The sequence below is a fragment of the Arachis hypogaea genome, chromosome 5, assembly GCF_003086295.3.
Source record: "Arachis hypogaea cultivar Tifrunner chromosome 5, arahy.Tifrunner.gnm2.J5K5, whole genome shotgun sequence".
Classification (NCBI taxonomy): domain Eukaryota; kingdom Viridiplantae; phylum Streptophyta; class Magnoliopsida; order Fabales; family Fabaceae; genus Arachis; species Arachis hypogaea.
In genome coordinates this window covers 6,114,373-6,141,089 of record NC_092040.1, presented here as the reverse complement: position 1 = coordinate 6,141,089, position 26,717 = coordinate 6,114,373, and the positions used below count along the sequence as shown (strand labels likewise).

At 36.8% G+C, this 26,717-nt stretch overlaps 4 protein-coding genes across 8 annotated transcripts; all 4 read right to left on the bottom strand.

Moving 5' to 3' along the window:
- Positions 1 to 3,362: 3,362 nt before the first annotated feature.
- LOC112800447 (uncharacterized) lies at positions 3,363 to 6,815 on the bottom strand. Of its 4 annotated transcripts, none has more exons than XM_025842729.3 (5): positions 6,026 to 6,304; positions 5,877 to 5,936; positions 5,143 to 5,524; positions 4,671 to 4,927; positions 3,363 to 4,573 (listed from the first exon to the last, which is right to left on the bottom strand). In XM_025842729.3, exons 3-5 carry the CDS (start codon positions 5,402 to 5,404, stop codon positions 3,551 to 3,553), a joined length of 1,542 nt encoding a protein of 513 aa, XP_025698514.1. In that variant the 5' UTR covers positions 5,405 to 5,524; positions 5,877 to 5,936; positions 6,026 to 6,304; the 3' UTR covers positions 3,363 to 3,550. The 4 variants fall into 4 exon arrangements, with proteins under 4 accessions (XP_025698514.1, XP_072092742.1, XP_025698513.1 ...); XM_072236641.1 differs by having other exon boundaries at positions 4,671 to 4,876; positions 6,026 to 6,299; XM_025842728.3 differs by having other exon boundaries at positions 4,671 to 4,876; positions 5,877 to 6,815.
- A 2,887-nt stretch (positions 6,816 to 9,702) lies between these two features.
- On the bottom strand, positions 9,703 to 12,130 carry LOC112800446 (tubulin alpha-3 chain). Of its 2 annotated transcripts, XM_072196330.1 has the most exons (5): positions 11,628 to 12,130; positions 11,113 to 11,347; positions 10,664 to 11,034; positions 10,111 to 10,569; positions 9,703 to 10,025 (listed from the first exon to the last, which is right to left on the bottom strand). In XM_072196330.1, the coding sequence occupies exons 1-5, from the start codon at positions 11,718 to 11,720 to the stop codon at positions 9,906 to 9,908; spliced, it is 1,278 nt and encodes a 425-aa protein (XP_072052431.1). In that variant the 5' UTR covers positions 11,721 to 12,130; the 3' UTR covers positions 9,703 to 9,905. The 2 variants fall into 2 exon arrangements, with proteins under 2 accessions (XP_072052431.1, XP_025698511.1); XM_025842726.2 differs by having other exon boundaries at positions 9,703 to 10,569.
- Positions 12,131 to 15,805: 3,675 nt separating this feature from the next.
- LOC112803182 (serine/threonine-protein phosphatase 7 long form homolog) lies at positions 15,806 to 17,801 on the bottom strand. Its single transcript, XM_072196331.1, has 3 exons — positions 17,242 to 17,801; positions 17,078 to 17,167; positions 15,806 to 16,958 (listed from the first exon to the last, which is right to left on the bottom strand). Exons 1-3 carry the CDS (start codon positions 17,796 to 17,798, stop codon positions 16,913 to 16,915), a joined length of 693 nt encoding a protein of 230 aa, XP_072052432.1. The 5' UTR covers positions 17,799 to 17,801; the 3' UTR covers positions 15,806 to 16,912.
- A 3,388-nt stretch (positions 17,802 to 21,189) lies between these two features.
- LOC112800444 (LRR receptor-like serine/threonine-protein kinase HSL2) lies at positions 21,190 to 25,822 on the bottom strand. The gene is made up of 2 exons (XM_025842725.3): positions 22,437 to 25,822; positions 21,190 to 22,005 (listed from the first exon to the last, which is right to left on the bottom strand). Exons 1-2 carry the CDS (start codon positions 25,060 to 25,062, stop codon positions 21,623 to 21,625), a joined length of 3,009 nt encoding a protein of 1,002 aa, XP_025698510.1. The 5' UTR covers positions 25,063 to 25,822; the 3' UTR covers positions 21,190 to 21,622.
- Between the last annotated feature and the right edge of the window lie 895 nt (positions 25,823 to 26,717).

Here is a 26,717-nt window from a genome sequence, read left to right as displayed (position 1 = left end):
TTAAGAAATTAATTTGAGTCATAAATAAAATTTGAGAAACTCATTATTTATTGAATATTTTTTGATTAAAAAATCCTATATGTATATAATATTCTTGACAAATATCTACAAAAGAAGCTCTTAACTTAAATCATATTAAGACTATTAGATATCCATCTTTATCTGTCCCAAGATTGATGACTTTGAGAGAGTGTTTGCGGCCATATGCAAATTGGCACTGGCGCACGTGGTAATCCTCCATTGGCAATTTATTTGCTTTATTATTTGTCATATAATTGGATTTCCTTTTTGTTCTTTGTATGAATGGCGGTGCCGGCGGTGAAATGGTGTTCTTAGGTTGCACTCTACACTCTATAGAGTCTAGGCTTATTTCATCCTATAATAATTGGTTACGACATCTCTCTTCTAAATCGGGCACATCCAACTTTAGGTAAAAAATACATGTCAAATGACATAAAATACATGTATTAATATTGATATAATATAGTGTCCATTCATAGCTTTTTGACATTAAATAAAAATGATTCTCTTCTATATTGATTTGTAGTGGCATTAATGTAAATTTCCATAGCTGGACCAATGACGATTCGGGTGTATTGTATATTTGTATTCATGGATTCTTAAAGAAGAAATGAATACTACGACATTTAAATACAAGTCCCATGTGACATTATTTATTTATTTATTTATTTTTGTTTATCCAAACGGTATCTTCCAACCCGACAAATTAAGAATTAATCTGTCGCGAATTTGAGCTCTATTTAAGGATTTACCGTTGGCCAATAAGTTGCTACATATACAAGACGGAGTTTGAATTCCCGACACTTACTTAAGCAGACAAGTGAACTGACCACTCGACCAACACAAGTTAGTTACCTTATTATTTATTTTGTTAATCACTTGGACTCCCCATTATTGCGGTCACTGTTTCGAAATTTCCACATCTAAATTCCCACTATGGATTAGTCACCTTAATACACGGATCACAAATGTTATACACCATTTTTTGAAACCATTTTTTGAAAATGACAATGCTAACCAATTTTTTGCACTTTTTAAAATCCGGTGCGTTTTCCACATCTAAATTCCCATTATGGATTGGTCATCTTAATGCACGGATCACAAATGTTATACACCATTGTTTGAAAATGACAATGCTAACCAAATAACCAATTATTTGTACCTTTTAAAATCGGTGCGTTCCTTTCCATACTCACTTTGCCATGGGGCCTTGAAATACTCATATCATAGTTCGTAGTTATTCATATTTACTATTTATGAACCAAAAAAAAAGTACTCGTATTTTTGTATTCTCCTTTCCCGTGTACTTAAGAGTTATGAAAACTGATTTTCTTCTTATAATATAGGTTATTTGCATTTTTCTTTTAACGTTTCTAAGCAGATTATGTTTACGCAATTGACTTTATATCAGTTAACACTTAACAGTTAACAGCTAGGGGAAGACTTTTCTTCCTTTCTCCTATTATTTATTTATTTTATTTTTTTAAAGAAAAACCAATTAAACAATTTTTTTTTGGTGTCTAAACAAAAGAGAAGACCAAAACAAATATCTATCTTAAATAAAAACTGATGGTTTTTCGAAAAATATCACTAGGCTCTGACTTAAACAATGCCTTATGAAATACATTTTTTCAAGTATAATAAAATACAAGAGTTGAATTTAGGCATTTTTTGGGTCTTAACAAAAAGGAAGACCTATAAGGTTTGATGTTTTAAAACAATGAATAAAATCCCATCCTGACCTTTAATCATTTTGCGAACTTCTATTTCGTCCACATTAATTGAAAAATAACATTGCGGTCCTTAATAATTGTCTCCGTCAGACCTTTTGTCCCCTTTGTTAATGTCTCCGCCTATAATTAACGATGTTACTTACGTGTACTATTAGCTCATGTGTCAAACAAATATTTAAAGAGACAAATCACCTCTTGATAACTCAGCAAAACACTGCATTTTAGAGAGGTCAAGAACACTTTACTTCTTCCTTTCGTTGATCAACTTCATTGTTCCATTTTTGCTTCTTGCAGAGAAAAACAAACATCTCAAGACGTCAATCAAATCTATCATTATCTAGCAGAAAATCATCCAAGTCATTTGAGTCAAAGGCTACAAAGAAGCTTATAACCTATCATTATCTGTCATTATCCTCACCCTCAGAATGCTTAAAATCAGACAACCTCCCTCCTCAACCTTCTCTTTCTCTCTTTTCTCCTTGTGTTCCAACCTCAATTGCACACCAAAATTATCAAATTGATTCAATCCCCCACCCTCACCACACAAACACAATCCACCCTCCAATTTTACATCACTATTACTTACTATGCGCATTGAATCTTCTCCCTCCAAATCCGATAACCCATCACCCTCTACTCTCTCCACATCATCCAATTGATCTATTCCACTTTCCGATTTCACATCACCATCACCAACCCCACAATTCTCACTAACCTCAACCATAGCATTACCATTATTATCATAATTCCCAATCCTAACAACTCCGACGAATCAAGCACAATCATAGCAAGCTCATCACTGCAATCTCTGTACAATTTCAATCTGCTAGAACCATACCGGAAGCTTTGCCTTCAATCACCGTCGTGATTTGTTTCTTCCCTTCCTCCTCTGCCAAGAGTGAAATGATCTAAACCGATAGCGAAATCAGCTTTGGAGAAATCATTGAAGAGGGGGCAACAAAATGCAGCGTTTTCATTGAGTCATAGGGGGCCAATTAGTCCCTTCAAATGGTTGCTTGACACGTGTTGAGTTAACGGTACACGTTAACAACATTCTTTAACTATAATGGGGCAATATCATTCTTTAACTAAAAAGGTTTGGCAAAGACACTGATTAAGGGCTGCAATATCATTTTTCAATTGATAAGGGGTGGAATGGGAGTTCGCAAAATGATTAAGGCCCAAAGTGGGGTTTTACTCTAAAACAATTTCAGAAAATAGAAAAAGGGTTCTATGAAAATCTACAGCTTCGTCGTCTACAAGTAAAAATTCATCAGGGACATAAGAAGACTCAATGTATCTAACTGTTCCGTATTAGACACGTATTATGTTGTATGATGCACAATAAAAATAGAATATCTCAAATTCTTTTACAACCATCGAATAGGATTCATTATTTTCTGAAACAAAATGCGGATCTATAGACTATAGCATCTAACAAATGCAGTTTCAGATAAAAATAAAGAAAGAATAATATTTTTTCAACTTCTAATGATTAATACATGCATTTCCTTTTCGTGCAGTATTTATTTATACTAAAAATTAGTTCCAAGTAGTGTTAATAATAAAATAATCAAAGTAATCTTCTTGGTCATGGCATATATAAAATTATTCGAAATGCATGGAGCGCCTCGATTAATATGGTGAAATATTATGGTAATCTACATACTGATACTGGTCCCTAGTTCCTACCAAAACTCTGGGAAACCATTAAAAAAGTTAGTAAGAAAATGGTCCCATTGCTCAGTTTACTATAGTCAGTGATTTGGAATGCAAAAAGACTTGAAATAATACTGTCAACTATTATTCATGGTGCACTCACCCTCATCTTTAGGCACATCAGTTTCTTCAGCACTGGAGCCAGTGTCATCTTCCATTTCATCCTCATTTTCATCTTCGGCTGATCCTGAATTAGTATCTTCCGCCTCCTCTGTTTCATTAGCAGAACTCTGTCCAGGTGATACCTTTGCTCCTTCTTCTTGTTCTTGTTTGATAACAATGCCATTATGGAAATGACCTTTACTTGCTGCATTTAACAGTTCCTTAGCAGAGTTTTGAATGGGTATGCAATGAGTTCCCCCATGACTCCCTTTATCAGTATCTCCTCGGTATCTAGCCGAAACAATCCCGTTACTCCATCGTACTTCTTTTGGATTTGGAAGTACACAATAGGCTGTTACCATGTCTAAATTTTTAAAACTAACCCATGCTCCCGAAGCATAAGCGCTGCCACTAGCATATGATTGGGGTCCCTGATATTCCTGATAAACTTCGCTTCCGTGTGTAGGCAACAATGATTTGCCTTGATTGTTTTGGATGTTGCCACTCACTTCTGGTGTTACGGCATCTAAGATCTTTTCATTGGTTTGCTGCTTTGCCATTGTAGAGTGATTTGGCACACCTTGATCATGTGGCTTAAGGATAACTTTCTCAAAGAGAGATGGTTTAATTTCAAAGTGAGGCTTAATTAGTGGCGCTGGCTTTCTACACTGAGTTTGTGGTTGAGATTCTTGATGGATTGGATACGGATACAGTATATCCAGTGGCCGCTTACGTGGCCTCCCTCTCTTTCGTGGCTGTCCTGTTCCAAAAGGGATATTTCCATTAACTTCCCCTAAAGGGATATTACCTTTAACTTCATTACGGGGAGGCACTGCCGCTTTAGGGATATTACCCTTAACTTCATTATGGGGAGGCGCTGCTGCTTTTTGTTTGAGTGATGAAACTTCTTCTTCAAGCCTTGTGAGACGAACCTTGTAATCAGAAACTTCAGCCTGCAATTTATCTATTATGCTCCAGAGCTGGACATTCTCTGCTGACTGCAAGAATAAGCTTGTTGATATTATTAATACAATGAAGTAACAATAAATTATTAGTGCAATGCAGGAGTGAGAATTTGGGAAGAAAATCATCCACCTGAGCTTCCCAGAGTTGCTGGTGCTTCTGAGAAAGATTTGCAGGTGGTCTGATAGTTCCTTTATGGGAAGATTGCTCTCCAGAAGCTGAGAAGCCAGGCGCAGTAGGAGCTGCCGAAGAATAGCCATGCGCACCAGGAAAATTGTAAGCATAGAGATGCTGTAATTGCTGCATTTGACTCAACCAAGATGATGGATCACAAGGACCTGTAGAGTGTAGGCAACACCTTAACCTTAATAATACATTATACGAACACCCTGAAATGCATCCGAACATTGACAAGTATAACATGGAAAATGAAGCATTACCTCATGAAAATTACTATGTCCAAATACTTATTTACCCAAATAGATATACACTCTAATTAAAATCCAAAACAAAATCCTTTTGTTTTGTTGGGGGGATTATACCTCTGTCTCCCATATACTTGGTAATGAAAATATTAAAAAGAACTACAAGATTGCTTAATTACCTGGAAATCCAGGATACGGGTAGGGAATAGGGTAATGCATATCCGGAACTAGAGGCCGGGTAGTTGAGGAAGTTCCAACACCTTGGCAGCTAGGATCAGTGGTGCCATTAGGAGGGAATGGCTGATAAATTGGGGGAAAATTTGATCCCATAAATGGAGCAACACCAGAAGGCCACTGAGGTTGCCAATAGGTTGGTGGTGGCGGTGTTGTTAACTGTGCAAACATCTGAGCTTGTTGCCACTGATTGGTGGGCATGGTCATTGCCAGGAACTGTTCTGTAGCACTTTGAGGAGTGTAGGGTTTAGGGGCAATGGATAGCTGCTGCTGTTGTTTTGAGTTAGGCAAAACTGTCACATTTGCTTGGCCTTTCTGTTTGTTGCCCTGTTATTCAGATATACACTCTCATCTCAGCAAAATCAACAGGATAAACAACACTACAAATGATGCATGTTACCAACACATAGGTGTTATAAATTACTCCCTAAAATATGATTCTAATTATGATTACCGACACACTCCATCCATACAGTGGTTGTTACGAAATTCTGGCTTCTCTAACAACCAAACTAAAATATGCAATGTTTAGCGACTCGAACAATAGTAGGCCATAGGATCGCCGTTGAAAGAAAACAGGGGCGAGACGGTTAAAAAGCTTTTTTTTTTTAACGAAAAAACAATTTTTGGACAAAAGATTGAACTTTTCATAATAAGAAGACAAATTAGAGTGTGGTACCTGCGGTTCATTTGTCGGAGGTTGTTGACCAGAAGCGGAACCCAGAATCTGATACTTGTTCTTTTCCATCGGTTGAAAAAATAAAATAATTAAAAAAAAAACTAGAAAGTAATATAAGAGTTGCAGCCAAAATGCAGGTCAGTACTAACTAATCAGTAGGTGGGAACGATGTAATGCCATGCCATGCCATAACCATAGAAAACCCTTCCGTTTCTCCTTTTTACTGCAGTCTCTTGTTTTTCTCCTTTGATGGGTCCAAGCCACATTAAAAAGAAAGAGAGATAAAAGGGGGCCGAATTAGGACTACAACGCCGCACCTCCTTTCAGAGAAGCACCTCACGCGAAAATCACATTCAATTCATTCGCTGTTTAGGGTGGGGTACTGGGTATCTTTTTCAATAAAATTAATTATGAAACTTGGATATTTTATTGTTTCCAGAAATTACTCATTTTAATAGTCACCCAAAAAAAAAGTACTCATTTTAATCGGAAAAAATATTTATTTATACCTAAACTTTTTTTAATTCTTTATATGAAATTAGTGATTTTTTCTGATTTTAAAAAAGAATTTTACCTCTGAAATATGAAATATCTGAAACATTTTATAGATGTTCCAACTTCCAAGAGTATGCAACTTATGCATCTAATGACTAGATTACAGCGTATTTTCCCCGGGTTTTTTGAGATTCAATATTTGCAACAATAACATTTACATTAAGAGGCACATTAATAGGCCTGTTGGGGGAAGCGATGGGATTAAATATTGAATCATGTACGGAAAAGATATTTGCAGGGATGAGTTGGTAAGTGATGTTGTTTCTTGGCGAAGTGCTTTAACTTTGTTCTTATCCATGTTAGCATTTAGGAGAGACTTTAGAAAAAGGAATTATGCATGGAATACTAGCACCACCACAGTGTCGTGGTCAAAGTCAATAACTTAATTCTACTAGGCCAGTTCCTAGAAGATATAACACCTTCTCTAAGTTTGTACTTGTACAAGGCGCCAGGACTTTCTTATATAAATAAATGTGAAAAAATTTTTATTATTAAAATGTGTATCAGGTAAAATAATTTCAAGAATACACGTGACCATTTTAAGAATGACGTTCGTAAAGTGAGTTTGTATTCTATTTAGCTTTAGTGACTACAAAATGGAGCAGAGCAGAAACCATTTCAGGTATAGCGTCTACGAAATTGGGAGCTATCTGGCGTCAGAATTGAGCTTATCAGAACAGCATCCACGAAATTGTAGCCAATCTAGTGATACTGGTGTCATTTGAACTTCAACAGCTTTCATTACCAATTATGTGTTTAAATTAGAATTTACAAACGAAAATTTATATAAGATTGATTTTACAAACTCAATTTTGATAAAAATTGAATTGGTATTAATGTGATTTATATTTGATAATTTTGTATCAAAATTGATTATAATAAGATGAATGTTGTTTGGTTAAATCATTCAAAATTAGGTTTAAACAAAAATTACTAAAATAGACATAAATTTATATAATTCAAAATTATATTATTTTAACTTTTAAAAAGAATTTAAATTTATGTGTTTAAATTTAGTACTTTTTATTATAATTTGTTAGTACTTTTCTTTAGTACTCTTTTTATATTTAATTATATCATTTTAATAAAATTTATATTATAAAATTAACAATAATAAATAAAATATATACTAATTTAAGAATATATAGTAAAAAATATACAAAGTCCAATAAGAAAACAAAATTCTATAAAAAAAATACGTATTAATAAAAATGACTAAAAAATTTTATATGAATAATAAATACTAAAAATTCTATTAAAAAAATATAATAATATGCATAAGTAAAGATAAAAAAAATTCTAAAAAAAATATTCATACTATCAACAAGAAAAATAAATAAAAAATTGATAAAAATTAAAAGTTAACAAAGAGTACTAACAATAATATTAAAAAATATTTATTTTTAAAGCATAGCTAATGCACCACTATTTCGTGGTACATCTTGTGCTTAATTTAGTAGATTTTATTCACTATTCTCACACTTATTCATTTAAATCGCATGTTTTATATTTTCCTTCCTAATTTTGTGCTATGATTGAAAACATGCTTCTTTAGTCTTAATTTTGCTATGTTTAATCCTCTCTTATTACCATTCGATGCCTTGATATGTGTGTTAAGTGTTTTCAGAAATCACAGGACACGAATGGCTTAGAAGATAGAAAGGAAGCATGCAAAAGTGGAAAGAATACAAGAAGTTGAAGGAACTGCAAAGCTGTTAGCCCTGATCTCTTCACACTCAATCGATCATAACTTGAGCTACAGAAGTCTAAATGAGGCGGTTTCAGTTGCGTTGGAAAGCTAACATTCGCGGCTTCGCAACAATATATAATTTGTCATAGTTGCCTTGCTGTTAGGTGATGCGCACGCGTGAATTGTGCCGCAGACGAGTGACGCGTACACGTGGGCGACGCGTACGCGTAACATAGTCATGTGCTGGACGTATTAGAAATCACTGGGGTGATATCTGGACTATTTATGACCCAGTTTTCGACCCAGAAAACACATATTAGAGGCTGCAGAGTGGGAGAATCATTCATACACTTTTTATTCACAATTTTAGGTCTTAGATGTAGTTTCTAGAGAGAGTCTCCTCTCTCTTAGTTTTATGTTTATTTCTTCATCAAATTCAGGTTCAATATTCCTTTACTTTACTTTCTCTTCTACTTTTATTTATTCTATTACTTTTATTTATGAATTCTCATGTTAGATTTGATTTCTTTTATTAATGTAATTTGAGGTATTTCATGTTTATTGCTTGCTTCTCCATTTGTTGTTATTGAATCTTTTGACTTTGGTTGAATAATTAGAGACTCTTGAATTATTAAACTCCTTTGTTGATTGATAATTGTGAGTTGCTAATTGATTTGCTTTTCAATAACTCTAGTCTTTCCTTAGGAGTTGACTAGGACATGAGAAAATCAAATTGATTTATCCACTTAACATACCTTCATTGTTAGATGTTGACAAAGCGGGAGTAATGAACAGTTCTCATCACAATTGATAAAGATAACTAGGATAGGACGTCTATTTCTCATACTTTGCCAAGGGTTTTCATGATCATTAGTTTACTTTCTTGTCATTTACATTCTTTGTTTAAACCTTTCAAAAACCTAAAAAGATACTTTTCTCATCACCAACAATAAACACACCTCCCTGCAATTCCTTGAGAGACGACCCGAGATTTAAATACTTCAATTTATTTTTATTGGCTTTACTTTAGTGAATAACAAGTTTTTATACAAAATAATTATTGTTGGTTTAGAAGCTATACTTTCAACGAGAACTTAAATTCTAGACCACGCGAGAATCCGTTCGTCAATAGCCATGAAAAAAATTTAAGATTATTATTTTTTTGTATCTTTTATTTGTTGTAAATGAGATTGAATGGCAAAATTGGTAGAATGGTAATTAACTTTTTAATTTATCAAGTGAACGTAAAAACTACAATTTATTAATTCTGGTGAACGACAGTTCAAATCCAGAATCAAACAAAACTTACAGCATTTAAGAAGATTAGACCGCCACTGATTTGGGTAGACCAAGTCTTTGATCCATTTCGTGCGTGCCAGGTGCGAAGAGGGCGAACTGTAATTTTACTGATGTTGTCTGCTTCATTTCGTGGTCGCTAAAGTTAAAATGGAGTATAAATCCACCTCGGTGCCATTCTTAAAATGGGCATGCGTATTCTTGGAATTATTTTGTTTGGTGCGTATTTTGATAAATAAGTTTTTTCATATTTATTTATTATAAAAAAGCCAGGCGCCAGCAGCGTGTTGTGTGATTTCTTATCTGTTTAATTAAAAACATAAGAGTACAGTTCCCAATCATTTTAGCTAAGAGCCACGACATACATTGAAACTGAGTACTGGAACAAAGCAATCTCCACGATGGGAACACCAAACAAACAAGAGCAACGATAACTTATTCACGAAACATAATAGAATAAAGCAAAGCTACACACTGCACGAGCAAACTTACAAATCAATACTCCTCTCCTTCTTCACCTTCATCACCTTCTGTAGCCTCTGCACCAACCTCCTCATAGTCCTTCTCAAGGGCAGCAAGATCTTCACGAGCCTCAGAGAACTCACCCTCTTCCATCCCCTCACCAACGTACCAGTGAACGAAGGCCCTCTTTGCATACATAAGGTCGAATTTGTGGTCAATGCGGGAGAAAACCTCAGCAACACTGGTGGAGTTTGAGATCATGCAAACAGCCCTCTGCACCTTGGCAAGATCACCTCCTGGAACAACAGTTGGAGGTTGATAATTGATTCCGCACTTGAATCCAGTGGGGCACCAGTCAACAAACTGAATAGTGCGCTTGGTCTTAATAGTTGCCACAGCTGCATTGACATCTTTAGGCACCACATCACCTCTGTACATGAGACAGCAAGCCATATATTTTCCATGGCGTGGATCACATTTTGCCATCATAGAAGATGGCTCAAATGCGCTGTTGGTGATTTCATTCACTGATAGTTGTTCATGGTATGCCTTCTCTGCTGAGATCACAGGTGCATAGGATGAAAGCATGAAGTGGATCCTGGGGTATGGTACCAAGTTAGTTTGGAACTCGGTGACATCAACGTTCAGCGCACCATCAAACCGCAGAGAGGCTGTCAGCGATGAAATCACCTGAAGATATTATGATGAACATGATATCATGCAATAAATTGATAAATCAGAATTGTATTTAAACATATGTAACAATAAGAGGTGAAGAAAGTACTTGAGAGACAAGGCGATTGAGGTTAGTGTAGGTTGGTCGGTCAATGTCAAGGGAGCGCCTGCAAATATCATATATGGCTTCATTGTCGAGCAACACAGCAACATCAGTGTGCTCAAGAAGGGAATGGGTAGAGAGGACACTGTTGTAAGGCTCAACAACAGAAGTTGAAACCTGTGGTGAAGGATAGACAGTGAAACCAAGCTTGGACTTCTTGCCATAATCCACTGAAAGCCTCTCCAGCAAAAGGGATCCGAGGCCAGAACCAGTGCCACCACCCACGGCATTGAACACCAGAAAACCTTGCAGACCAGTACAGTTATCTGCAAGCTTTCTGATACGGTCCAAGCAAAGATCAACTATCTCCTTCCCAACTGAATTTAAACAAGACAATCATCGAATTAGTAAAAAACAATTTAAAGAACAAAATGCAGAGGCTGTTGAGGCATTACTGGTATAGTGGCCACGGGCAAAGTTGTTTGCCGCGTCCTCCTTTCCGCTAATGAGTTGCTCAGGATGGAATAGTTGACGATATGTGCCAGTCCTCACTTCATCAATGACAGTGGGCTCAAGATCTACAAAAACTGCACGGGGTACATGCTTTCCAGCTCCAGTTTCACTGAAGAAGGTGTTGAAAGCATCATCACCTCCCCCAACGGTCTTATCACCTGGCATCTGGCCATCAGGCTAAGCGATCCACAAGAAAAATAAATAAATAAAAGCCTAGTTAGCGGAAGCTTCAAACAGGAATTACCAATACCAATAATAGATCCAGATTTGGAAGAGACACAACACAATAGATAGTAATCTTCAAGATCCAGGCAATATCGTGAAAGTAAAGCCACTAGAAAATGCTGTTAACATTATGATCTATGATCTATATCAAATGACGCAAAACGGAAAGATACGAGAAACGTTCGCTAAAATGTGGCGTAGAAAAATGTAGATCTATTGAGATGGGAAGTACCTGAATGCCGTGTTCGAGGCAGTAGAGCTCCCAGCAAGCATTTCCGACCTGAATACCGGCCTGACCAATGTGGATCGAAATGCACTCTCTCATTTTCTCAGGTTAATCGCAGAAAGAGTATCGAAATCTAAGGAGGAGAAGGAAGATTGAAGAAGAAGGAGCAGAGCACCTAGGAGAGGTTAGCGTTTATTAAGACGCTTCTCTGAAACTGTGTTTGGAAACTACCCGCTAATGGCGTTCCTTCATTTTATATCGCGGGATCGGAAGTGTGTCACTCAAAACACGAGAGTTTGGGGTCCAGATTTAATCATTATTATTATTATTTTAATCTCTTTAAAAGGATTTAAAACAAAATTTGTTTTTTCTTTATTTATATTGGGCTACTTTTGCCGTCAAAATTTAGTTGGATCGCTGTAGATTTTCACGGGCAGCGTCTCACTCTCACCAAGAGCAAGATGCCTTCACGTTTACATGCGGATTCTCCAATTCGAAAGAATCACACTGATTATTATTATTGTTACGTACTTGATTTGATGGACATGACTAAGTAAATTCTAAATGTAAGTAGGTGACTTTATGAATTAATCTCTTGTTTAATTTATACCGGGGCTCGCGATGTCTCCTGCATGTAGATGAAATTATTAAATTTTCATCCTATGCTAATACGTGGAGCTTTGAGGCTGAGTCCAAGCAAATGCCAAAATATTGCTTTTTATTTGTTGCGGGGGATAATTTAGGCAGATTCCGTTTATCTTTCCTAACTTAGTTGGGTAGAATTTTTATTTAAAAATTATAATATTTATATTTAATATTCATTTAAAAAATACAGCAGAATTTTTTTAATTTTTGAATTATAAAAATTTATAATAGGCATGTTTGATACTGTTTAAAAAAAAAAGTTTTTTTCAATTGACAGTATTTTAAAGAAATAAAAATATATGACTCATTTTATTATCTCTGTAAAAATATTTCTATTTTTGTTAAAAATACTAGTCTCCGCAAAGTTCTATCCGTTATAAGTACGGGCCTTTTATCATCATTTTCACCATCATTTTTACACAATATTTCATCTCTTTAAATTATTGGTCCTTCACCATCATTTTTATGTAATGATTCATCTGCTTAAATGACTCTCCACCACTATTTTAAAATAATGTTCCATCTGAATCACTTACTGCATATATTTCTTCTAATTTTTTTTAATTTATTTTTTTCACGTGTGATTTTATTTTTATATAACTTGCTATTATTTTTATAATTAGTTATAACAAGTATTGACCTCAATAAAAGAGAAGGCTAATAGGAGTAAAAATAAAAAATAAAAAACAGCAACTTAATATACATTGACACACATCTTATATTTGTTTTTTATTTTCACCTACTATAATATCATACACAATAAAACAGTAAACACTAACTGCACAATAATTTCTTTGGCATTGCCATTAAAATTTATTATGAATTAAAATTTTATTACTATTCACCACATATAAGAAGGCTCATTTTTATGGTTATGGAGGGCATGTGTGTGCTATGCTTGGATATGGAGTTAGGGGGGACTACACGTATATGTGGGACAGATTTTTATCAGTTTGAGATGAAGGAACTCGGACCGTGCGTGTTGTTTGGGTTGATATTTTTTATTAACAAATCGCACGATCCGAATTGTTTGGTAATGAGATAGAAATTCGAGTAGAAGAATTCGGACCGAATGAATTCACAACTAAGGAATGCGAACGCAAATCGCATGGTCCGAGTTCTTAGCTGAGAGTCTGAATTGGAGATCATTCAACTCGAACCCTCCGTTTTGTGGAACGGTTTGGAAGAAATCGGATGGTCTGAATTCAAGCTTTTAATTTTTTTTTCTTTTGGTTGAAGTTAACCTAGTCGTAGGGTTCGAGTTCCTTAAAGTTGGTGATATAAAAGGGTGAAGTGAAGTGGTGGGACATTAGCTCCGTTTTCCTTCTTCTTCTTGAACGGCTGCGTCTTCCTTCTTCTTAAAAAACTCTCTCTTTTTTTCAGTTTTGATTTTGATAAGGTAGTATCTAAGACTAAGGTTATGCTTCTTTTGTGAAAAAAATGAGTGATAGAGTATTGCTAAAAATATTTTATTTTGGTCAGATTTTGTTAGAAACGGCTGAAGGAGTAAAATTTATTTGTGAAAACGCAGTAGATGTTGTTATTCCTTTTATTATCTCATTTGAGGAGCTCAAAGGAGTAATCTGTGAAAAAATTGGTTCTGAGAGGGCAAGAAAGATATCATGTATTCTATACAGATAACCCCTTCCGGTGTTTGGTGGATTCGTACAGTATCAAACCAAATATGTGACGAACGAAGTGAGCATGCAGGAGATGTTTTCAATGTATATTAAAAACCGGTCTCAGATTTCGTTCATCGAGTTGTATGTTGAGTTTGAACAATCTGAGGCTGACCGGAATATTCTACAGGAAGATTATTATAGTGACAGTGAAGAAGAGTTCGAAAGCAACTATGAATTTGTTGTTCTAGATGGTGATGAAGATCAAGGTGACAGAACCATGAAGCCAGATGTGACAGAAGTGGCAAATGCACTCGCAAACGAAGTGCCGTTTGAGGAGCCATCATTCATGAGAGTTTTAGACTTGGAAGCCATGCATGTTCCGGAATTTCCGGAATATATGACTGCAGGTACGTAATCGTGGTAGAAGTGTTTTTTTAGTTAGACATTGATTGAGTTATTACTAATTTACCCTTTTTTAGCATTATTTAATCATGTGTTATGTGTCGTAGTTGTCAAGATCTAATCGGTCCTCGACCCGTTAAGGAGTTTTTATTTTCTTTTATATGCTTCAAGTGTTTATTAGGAAATAATATTTAAGTTGTCTACGATATGGTTGTAGCAAGTTGCATGAGTTTGTAATTATTATGTGCACATGTTCGATCTATTGTACGGTTCAAATGCCATGAACCGGACAGGACCGGTGCGGTTCGGTTGGTTTCTCGGTCGATCCGGTCGGTCCGGTCTGGTTTTTTACATTTGCTGCTGATGTGCTTATTTTGTTTAGCGTGACATCATAACATGTTGAAGGTTTTGATTTATAGCATACTAGATGCAGTAAAATTTGATTTACCTTTAGAATCGGTTTTGAAATATCTACGTATTAATGAAATTTATCTTATGGCGTTTGTCCCAGCAAAAATTCCTATCGTCGCAGATGGTGAATTTGCCGTTGGGATGGAGTTCAGTTCTAGAGAAGCTGTTATTAAGGCGGTAAAAGAGTATACCATACGACGAAGCGTAGACTACCGGGTATATGAGTCTGAGCCGTTGACATTTTATGCCAAGTGTACACAGTATGGGTCTGGGTGTGATTGGCTTATCAGGGTTAGCTTGATCAGCAGGAAGTACTGTTGGGTTATAAGGAGGTATAATGGTAGCCACACCTGTACCACAGCCACCATTTCACAGGATCATTTGAAGCTGGACTCTATCACAATTGCAGAAGCAATAAAGCCACTTGTTGAAGCTGACCCCTCCTTAAAGGTAAAATCGGTTATAGCAAAAGAGCAATCGAAATTCAACTACACCGTCAGTTATCGGAAAGCATGGTTGGCTAAGCAGAGGGCAGTAGAAAAAATATTTGGAGGTTGGGAAGCATCGTATGAAGCGTTGCCTATATGGTTTGAGGCCATGTATCACAAGGAGCCATCAGCTGTTGTCCATTTTGAGACTATGCCTGCATATCAAGGCGATGACTTGGTGGGTGATATTCGGGTACTGCATCGTATTTTGGAGTTATTACCCTTGTATTAGGGCATTCAGACATTGTAAGCCAATTGTCCAGGTGGATGGGACTCACTTGTACGGAAAGTATAAGGGTTGTCTGCTTGTGGCAGTTTCACAGGATGGCAACAACAATATCGTTTCGATTGCGTTTGCTATTGTTGAGGGAGAGACTTCTGAGGCATGACATTTTTTCCTGAGTAACCTCTATCAACATGTTGTTACTCGGGATGGAGTGGGTCTAATATCTGATAGGCACGAGTCCATCAATGCAGCTGTGGAACGTAGTAACGGAGCTTGGTCACCTCCTAGAGCTTTTCATATGTTTTGCATCAGGCATATAGAGTCGAATTTTCTGAGAAAGTTCAAGGCACCGCACCTCCAAAAATTGGTCGTTAACATCGGTAAACATTTACTAAATTTAATCAAATTATTTATAGATTTGCCTTAAATAAATCTATTGAACTCAATTACTTTGCTTTCTATATGCTTTGATCTGCTAGGATATTCCAGGACGGTGCGGGAGTACGAAGTGCGTTACCAGCGGTTAAGGAACCGCGGCGAGGCATATATAAACTAGTTAAACCGAATTCCTTGCGAACAGTACGCATTGGCCTTTGATGGCGGGTACCGATGGGGTCACATGACGACGAATCTTGTGGAGTGCATCAACTCAGTTTTGAAGGGTGCACGCAATCTTCCCATTACTGCTCTTGTGAAGGCAACATTTTACAGGCTAAATGAGTTGTTCACCCGTAAAAGAGCGGAGGCGGAAGCCCGGATCAATGCTGGCCATGCGTTTTCTGAGATAGTGACATCGAAGTTGCATGCAAACCAACTTGCATCAGGAAACATCCAAGTTAGTTGTTTTGACCGCCAGAATGAGGTCTTTGAGGTTCGTGAGATGCCAAGTGGACTGGAGTTTGCAGTTGATCTACGTAGCCTTCGATGTGACTGTGGTGAGTTCCAGGTGGACCGGATTCCCTGCAGACATGTGTTCGCATGTTGTGCCAACCAGCGACTGGATTGGCGATCGTACGTAGCCTTCGATTGTATCTTCATTGTTCTCATCCATATCCTGACTACCCTCATCGGTATCTTGATTACCCTCATCCATATCCTCATTGCCCACATCCAGAACCTAGTTACCTTCATCATTCTCTTCACCCACAAGATTCGACAAGGCTAAGCGGTCCCCATATTTTGATCGGTACCAGTTCATGTAAGTATCCAACGGATGCTGTGAAGGCATGTGAAGCTCAGAAAGAACGTAGTGATACCTGTTTGTCCAATGCATCACCCAAATTGAATGAGTCGGTGTCGTTACCCAGTTAAGATTTTTAGGTCCAGTCAGAATCTCTCCATGCGCCTTATCCAAACTCTGTTCCTGAGTAGGTACTCCCTGAACGAGACCGAACTGTCGCTTGACCCTATCGGTGGCATGCCACTCGATACATTCAAACGACACCAATGAAACTGTAGCACTCCAGACAACCGATTGCAAGTAGATTTCAGCAGGAATTATGTTCGGATCCATACGATCCACAACATAGGCAACCCAGACAAACTGGAAAAATAAAGGAAACTCATGATTACAACCCACAATTCAAATAACAATAACAATGACTGATAGTTTTGTCAAAGCCCAATATTCCCAAAACTAATACTTCTTTAATTAAAACACACCTGGCCTTCCTGAAGTTCATCAAAGCCTTCCTGAAGTGAGCTAGCTTTAGATATCTATATCGTCGGTCACCTCGCTCCCAGTTACGCCACCTAATACGATGTCCTCAATTAGCTCAACTGAATCTTAAATATCAAGAAACGGATGCATTGTAACATAATATTACCTGTTTGCTAGTGGAAAACTGCGGGGTTCTCTAGGAAGCGGCGATAGATAGGGCAATCGGATCCAAGCCCAGCCGAGCAGAAGTGTTAGTGGACCATCTATTTTCTTACAGTTATAACGAGATGCCCTGCATAACGCCCTGTAAAGGTGTGCTAGGCAGGCCGAACCCCAACTAAACTGTCCAATATTGACAAAATCACGAAGCAAGGGTAGAAAATTTGATCTACAGTCCTCCTTACAAGGTGCAACCCCAAATTGAAGCAAACACTCCACCTCCATGGCTTCAAAACTACTCATTATCATCCTTGTCACTGGAAGACCATCTGTGGGAAGACCAAATATTAGAGCCACGTCTTCAAGAGTCATGGAACATTCACCAATGGGAAAGTGAAACGTATGTGTGTCTGGGTGCCAACATTCGATTAGAACATTTACCAATGCTTTCTGACACTGAACTATCCCAATCTGAGACACATGATAGAACCCGGTAATTCGTAAATGCTCCTCCACCCTATCGTTGTACCGATTCGGAGGAACTGGGTGGTTACATGTCAACATTCTTAATTTCTACAAAAAAACATAACAAATTACTAGTCATATAATTATCAATTACTAACTTACCATCATCAATCATTTCACTAATTCATTATATAACTAATTCTTTTAACTTCTAAAATTATTTAATTAATCCTTAAAATTATTCATAATTACAAATAAAATTCATTACCAATACATTTATTCTTAATGAAAATTCTCAACAATATTACAACATCTTAAATAGTATCTAATACTACTTACACATTTGTTAAACATTTTCTCCTCAATAATAAAAAATATTAACAATCATTGTATGCCATCATTCATATTCTACAAAATATTAACATTCATATTCTAAAAACTACAAACATTATCATAATAAAAAATCTAGCATGGCTTAATTAAAATGATTCTATTAATCATTCAACATTAACACTTTCTCACTCACAATAACAATAACAATAACATTAACATTTAAATTCTTCGATAATAGTTATAGTTTCTTTTTTAAATAAACATTTAAATATGATTAACTAACAAATAATTATACTCAAAATTTATAAAAAATTAAAAAAATAACATTCTCTACTGAATAAGAGATCTATTTACTTCTTTTTTTATTACTACCGAAAGCTCTCCATCAATAATAATGATAATGTTTTCTTATTAATAATAATATTTTTTATTAAAAATCTGTAAAAAAAAATCTAGAAAAATTTAACAAATATTGAAAAATTAGTCATAATCCATCTATTTTTATATTTTTCAACTGCATTTCTAACAACAACCATAATAATTAAATTCTTAATATTAATAATTATAAATATAAAAAAAATTTTAAAATTTAAAAATAATTAAAAAAAACTTACATAATCAGGATCACTGAAATAATGAATAATATAAAACTCAGATCGATCAACATCTTTAACTTTATATTTTTTGGGCATTATTTCTTCTCCTCTACCATGCAAAGCTCAGCTTCAGAAAGGAAGAAGAAGGTGTGAGAGTGAAGTGTGAGTGATGGCTTTGGTTTTTGGATGATGAGAGAGGGTTAAAGTTGTTTGTTTCTTCAAAAAAGGGCACCGTTCGGGGATAAACCAGAGAGCGACGCGTGTTCAGTGCATGAGTGAACTCGGACCGTGCGATTGGTTTGAGTAGAAATCGGACGGTCCGTAACGTTATGCAACTCGGAGGGTCCGAGTTGGGCACTTGCCTCAACGGATTACACGCTACTCGGACCGTGCGTCTTGTGACTCGCACTCGGAGGGTCCGAGTTGTTCCCCCTGACACCACCATTCTGTATAGCACTCCTCTCCCCCATATTAGCGCACTACACCTTCGATGGTTCCATATGTAAATTAAAAAGCGATATAAGAACACCATTATGGGTGAAGGTGAAATAGAAGAATCAATTTCTATTGATATTATGTGACAAGAACTAATTGTTTAAAAAATAGAACTAATAAGAGAGCAAATAAAAAATCAATTGCCTAAACAATTGTAATCTTAGTGATTAGGTTATGTAAAATCAACATTTAATATTGAAAAATATTGGTTATCATCGTTATTTTAATTTTCAATTTTTTTGTATAAAAAAATATTATATTTTTTGAGTTATTTATCCAAACACTACAACTTTAAAATAAGTATTTCTATAACAAAAAATTTAAATACAAAATAACTTATTTATAAGCTGCTATTAATAAAAGTCCTTATACTTTAAGCTCTTTTTCCAAAAGAACTTATTTAAGTTGTTTATTCAAATTGGGTCTTAGTTAATAAACACAAGCAACATCAATTGCGTTTGATAAAATAGCCTTTAAAATTTAAAAATACTATAATAGACATGAATGTAAGCATTAAATTTAAAAATTAGTTAACATATGAGGTTATATTAAACTTTTAAATTTTGAAAAGTACAAGCTAAATTTGAACAACTCTATCTTAGGTGCTTTCAAAAGCAACTCGATCTTTTAAAACTACAAACACAAGTACATGGTCTTTGTGATTTACCAAATATAAAATAAGGAGCTTGAGCTTTCAAAAAATACAAGTACCTCTTCAAAAAACTTTACCAAACCAAGCAAAGTTGATATGGGTAGTTATGGTCATTAGGGATGGCAACATGCACCCTACCCGCAGGTAACCAATTCGATCCAATCCGATCGGGTAAGATTGTCAATCCGATCCATAGTGGGTAGGGTAGGGTCCGAGTAAGGTTTTCGTGCGGATTGGGTAGGGTGCGGGTTGAGCCTCAACCCTACCCGACCAATCCATATCCTATATATGTATATATACTTATATAAAAATATATTTTAAGTGGATGTTGAATCAAAAATCTTTCGCTAAATGCAAAAGATCCTTAGTCACTGAGAGAAGATCATTAATTGATAATTTAATACATTTTTTTTACATAAAAGTGAGTTCTATTTTAAATTATTATCAAATTATATAATAATGTTGCATCTTTGGTAGGGTCGGGTAACTGCCAATTAAGAATTAATAGAGTTAGGATTGGGATATTCTCAACCTGCGATAAAGTAGAGTTGAATTTATATAAAAATCTCAACCGCAGGTAAAATTAGGGTTGGATTCAAATCCTATCCTATCTTACCTATTGTCACACCTAATAGCTACAGTGGTATATATTTTAGTAAATTGTACTCCTCTAAAAAATATTTAAGCTGCATTTGTTTACAGAGACAGGACATTGAGACAGGGACAAAGAGACACAAAATCGTGTTTGACAAAAGAGACATGGACAGAGATAATGTGTCCAGTGATATTAAATTAGTGTATTTTGTGTCTATCCTGACAGAAAGAACACCGAGACACTAATAAGAGACACAACTTATTTTTTATATTTTTTTTCATTATTCTTGTTAATTTTTTATTATTATATTTTTCATTTCAAAATTTTTGAATAAAAAAAATATTTTCATAATTTGTTCTAGTTTAACAGCAAATATTATACAAGAACACAAAATTTTGTGTATCTGTTCTTTATATCTTGTTTTCAGTATCTTGTCCTGTTTTTAGAAACAAACGCAGTCTTAGGTACTATTGAATTTTAAATATGAAAAGATAAATGAGAAATTATTTTAATGACGTCTATAAAAACTTAAATTTTCTGACAAATAATTATCTAATATCTACAAAGAGGAAAAATAATTACAAGACAGGCAGAAAATTTTGTTTTTCCTACTAGGGTGGAGTGTTGTTTAAAGCCGAAAAGGAAACATGCCAGGGCAAGTTGTTAACATTTAAGGTTTGACCTATGAAGAGAATGCAAGTATGTCATACATGAACTAGACTGCTGCAGAAAGTATATATACCTTAATCCCTGAACTAGATTTCTACACAAAATTCTTGAAAACCAAGCAAGAGTAAAGGTAAAAGAACAGAATTCCACTGTACCTCGGTAACTTTAGCCTAAGTTTTCATATAAGGAAGAACAACGATTCCTGCTACTATCCAATCTCTAGTATTAATCTTGAATACAACACTTTTAACAGCTAGGGATATAAAATGTACATGTGGCACCGTGCAGGACAGTGTTTCTTACTGCCTGTAGCTTTGCCTATATCAGACAAAAATCACTAAAGAGAATAAAATATACGATGGAGATTAACCAGCAATTAAGTCCCAATAATCACTCATAATAACTATTCAATTACTCAATAATTAATAATTAGTATGTCAGAGTTTACTGTATGTAATTTCACCTGCAAAAAAGAGCCAACAATCGCTTTGATTTGGTGTCTAGTACATAGTGCCTGCTGCCTACTGCCTCCCACTTGTGCACTTCAAATTTTGTGTCCTTTTGGAAACTTGAGAGTGTATTATCATAACTTGGGACAAGGCAGCTTATGGTCCTTGAGCAATTCAACCACCCTTCTCATTGAGGGTCTGTTAATGGGAAACACTGAGGTGCAAAGTAGGGCCACATTTAGAACTTTCTCAAACTCTTCATAATCACAAGTTGCTGGGTTCAATCTTGGGTCCACAATCTTAGCGATAATATCAATATGATCGTGACCACCCTCAAAACTGCCATTTTCTCCTTCAACAGATGATAGCAAAGAAGTCTCAGTGACCCATCTCACTATGTCCTTGTTCTCACCAAAAGAAGGGTCATTTGGCCTCTTGCCCGTGATCAGTTCCATCAAAACCACACCAAAACTGTAGACATCACTCTTTTCAGTTACTTTGAGTGTATAAGCATACTCTGCAAGTGGATCAATTAGGTAGATATTAGCAATAAATCTTCCCAAAACAAATAACTTGAACCTTAACTCAAATTGACACATCCCAATAGTCTAAACTAAGCTGCTAGCAACTTATCATGATTCATGGTGGTCATTACTTTCCCTTGAATGGTGATCTCATTTATTGGTTCTCTTGAATCAATGTCCCCAATATACACTACACTGAAAACTTATGCACCAAATAATAAAGCCTCTTTTTTTGGTTATTATCTGAATTCTAAATGCAAATGCTACTACAAAATTCTAAGTTCTAACACCTAGACAATGACAGGTTTTAGCTTGTAACTAGCTTTTGTGTTTATCAATTAAGAGTATGGACTATGAAAACAAAAAAGTCTACATATGTGGTGATCAATTTGAATAATACCCCAAAATCTTCCAAAGAACTTACCCGGGGCAATGTAACCATATGATCCAGCAACCCTGGACATGGCACCGGCACCAGCACCTCCCTCACCAGCCTCACGCTGCAAGGTCTTAGCAAGCCCAAAATCCGCTACACGAGGCCTAAACTCATGATCAAGCAATATGTTATTGCTCTTCACATCCCTATGAACTATAGCAGGCACACAATCATGGTGCAAATAAGCCAACCCCATAGCCGCACCCACAGCAATTTCAAACCTCTTGTTCCAATCCAACAACTCACCACACTTTTCCCCATGCAAAACATCACCCAAACTTCCATTCTCCATGTATTCATACGCCAATATCCTGAAATCATCACCACTGCAACTGAACAACAGCTTCACAATGTTAGCATGCCGGATCATCCCCAAGGTCTCAATCTCCGATCTGAACACCAATTCAGTCTCCGTGTCTGGCTCTTGTCTTCCTCCTCCCCAAAGCTTCTTCACCGCCACTTTCTGACCCGTCTTGGCAAGGTTCACTCTGTAGACCCGACCGGAACTTCCAGAAGCAATCACATTCTCATCAGTTAACAAGGGAAATATATCTTCTTCGTTGAAAGCAACCCGTTGGAAAGTTGTTGTCTTGAATGAACGCTTGGACTTGGCACCAAAATGAATTGACTTTGTTTTCTTCAAGAAACAGAACAAAGACAGCAGAAGGAGCACTACACTTGCAGATAAAGCAAGTATAGCAATGATGGAAAAGGGTCTGCGTTTGGAACAAGGAGAAAGCTCTTTAATAACTGAGCTACAGAGACCAGGGTTTCCCATTAGACCTGACAAGTAAACTTGGTGGTTGAAACCTGAAGGAACTTCTCCGTACAATTTGTTGTCAGATATATTGAATTGATTGAGTGTGAGTTTCGTCAGCTCCACCGGAATCTCACCTGTCAGCAAGTTTCCGGCGAGATCAAGGTAAGTCAACTGCGGCAAGTCACCGAGTTTTGGCGGGATCGAACCGGAGAACTGGTTATGAGACAAGTTCAACTCAGTCAACTCGGTCCATGAGCTCACATTACCGGGAATATCACCGGAGAACGCGTTATTCTGCATCCTAAGCTTCTGCAACCTTTTCAACCCTGTTATGCAACCGGGAACTTCGCCGGAAAACCTGTTCTTGCTGATGTCAATCTTCACAAGCTGATCGAGTTCGCAAAATTCCCTCGGAATATTCCCTGAGAAGCTGTTACCGGATAAAAGAAGAACAGTGATTCCCCTGGCGCTGGATACAGAAGAAGAGACAGAACCTTCAAACCTGTTGTTATCCATTTGAAGAAGCTGAAGCTTCGGGAGGCTCCAGAACTTCGGTGGTACTTGACCGGAGAACTGGTTGTTCTCGATTCTGACATATTCAAGAGAATCACAGTCTCCGTATTGATCAGGAATAGTTCCGGAAAACCGATTCGTGAAAGTGAGGAAACGCTGAAGCTTGTTCCCTTGGCAAAGGTACTTGGGCAATTCACCGGCGAAATCATTGGTTGAGACATCGAATTCCTCTAACTCAGAGTATCTTCCGAGATCTTCCGGTAGTTTCCCGGTGAAACTGTTGTTGAAGAGCTTCAATTGCTGCAACTTAGGGTTCGAAGATAGACTAATAGGGATTTCTCCACTGAGAAGGTTGTCGTTCAAGTTAAGAGAATTAAGGCGCAATGCAGCAACTGAATCTGGCAGTGTTCCCGTGAGAGCGTTCTGAGAGAGGTCCAAACGAACCAAACTTGTGAGGTTTCCTACGCCACGTGGAACTTCGCCAGAAAGCTGGTTATAGAATAGCTCTATTTGCTTCACACTCTTCAATCTTGAAATGCTGCTTGGGATCTTACCTGACAATGAGTTCTGAGACAAATCCAAGTTCTTGAGCTTCATGAGGTTTCCAATGGAGTCTGGTATTTCACCTATGAGGTTATTTTGTGCGAGGAACAGAATTTCCAGGTTAGAGAGGTTTCCTATTTGTGAAGGTAATGATCCTGGTTTCAATGGGTTATACGCGAGTTCAAGATGAACTAGCGCACTGAGGTTCCCCAAGAATGGAGGAATGGTTCCATTGAGAAGGTTCCCTGATAGAACGAGCACGTTCACGTTCGGGAACCGGCCGAAACTGGCCGGAATTTCGCCGCTGAAGTTGTTCTTTGAGAGGTCGAGTTCTGTTAGTTGAGAAAATTCCAGCGAGAATTCCGGCAGAGGTCCGACGAAGAGGTTGTCAGAGAGGTTCAAAAGGCGGAGGTGGGAACACAGAGAGAGTGATTCAGAGGAGATGGCGCCGCCTAGAAAGTTGGAAGCGAGGTTGAGGGTTTGGAGAGTCTGAATGCGGCAAAAACCGGATGGGAAAGAGCCGGAGACGCCGGTTTCGGAGAGGTCGATGGAGAGAACCGATTGGTTCCGTGCGTCACAGGTAATGCCGGTCCAGTTACAAGGACTAGTGCTGTGTGCGTCGAGTGACCAGTTTTTGAGGCTGTCGTTTTGGTCTTGAAGCTCAGTGTTCTTCACTTGCTGCAAAATCTGGGTGCCTCTTGTGAGAGAAAGTGAAAACGACATCCCTTGAGTCAAACGACTTGAGCATAGTAAAACCAGTAGCAAGAATCGCACAGGGTTGAAAATGTGTTGCGGCATGTTGAGAAGTGAGAACAGAATGATCAAATTCTGAGTTGAATAGAGTCAATGATTATTATCGGTCTTATTTTACTAGTTAATGCATGTAGATGATGGCGGTGAACGGTGAGGGGTTGTCTTTTGGGAGCACGCAGTGTGTTCAATGATCACTTTTCAAAGTTCTTTTTGAAGCAGGAGGCATATTTCTAGAAGAAGAATCGTTTTCTAGCTAGTGCATTGCACTTAGCAACCAGCTATGATACGCCCCCTGCCATCACCAATTAGGGGCTGTAAAAAATGAGAATAATGGACAAACATCGTCAACCATGTTTGGTTAAATCAACTCCAACAGAGAACAAATTCTTCTTTTTACTGTAGGAGGAGATATGACCACCAAATGAGAACAGTGACAAAGCATAAGAACATTTAAGGCCTTAATTTTCAAAATTGGACTTATTCCGCTTAGCCAATATAGTAGTAACCAATATCATTATTTTAGAAGACTTCAAGTAAATGATCCACTACTTACTAAAGAATGATTCGAAAACTAATCTAACCACCCATGTATTAACGTTCTACAAGCATTGCAATTTCCCACGTGCACCAACCATATAATGCTCAAAGCCAGAGGAAAATGAGAATTAACAATAGCATCAAGTAGGCTAATTCAGTTCCCTTTCCTTACGTTTTTTTACTATTAAAAAAGACAACAAGTAGTTAATGCTTGGCGAAGAATCAGTGGCTATGGCTCTGCGTCGTCGTGAAGAATCAGCTGTTTGATAGAGGACAATATAGCTGTCGCCAACCCCTCTTTTCTAGATAAACAAATACTTATTAATTGTATGTATGTTAAACATGAATTACTACTGTATTAAACTCAATAGACCAATGATACATAATGATGCAGTGGAGGCTCATTTATGTTAAGATTGCTGTTTTTTCTTGTAGTGATGATGGTGCAGTGGAGCCTCGTTCATTCAATATGATGAGAAAGACAATTGCTAAATGGGACAAGGTTTAATAACTCGTTGAAAATGCCATGACAAAACTATTGCTTGTGGGTTGGGGACACAGGACATCATATCATATCATTTGGTCACTGAAATCAAGGAGAGAAAATAAAACATGACTCCTCTGTCATTAAGCAATGGTTCCATGGCACTTATCATAGTGTCATGGACTGCTACTACTACTAATACTTAATGGTTTTGTGCGTCACCTTGCAATTTCAAGTGCATATATTGCGTATAGTATGATGTTGCATTACTTATAGCATGAGCTAAGAAGATAACTCTTAACTCTCTTAAGTATGCTAAGCATATAATAACTTTGAATCAAACCTAAAGGGATAATTAGTTGAACTAATTAATGAGTTAGCCCATTTGGTTTATAATAATAATATGAATCATATGGTAGTAGGTCAAAAGGCTGTTGTTGCCACACTCAACATGAAACCATATTAAAAAGCGACAAAAGAAGGCTCACTAACCTTCTATGCTTGGGGTATCACTTTTTTGACTTGGTAAAGAAAAATTGGGAGCCTTCATTGTCAGTCAAATAATTAATCATATAGCTAGGCCAGGATTCAAATTCGAAAAGAAAATGCTTGAAAATTATAGGCAATAAAACCAGCAGCACCTCATCCCTCGTCCCATGTCATGTATGTTTCAGTGTCC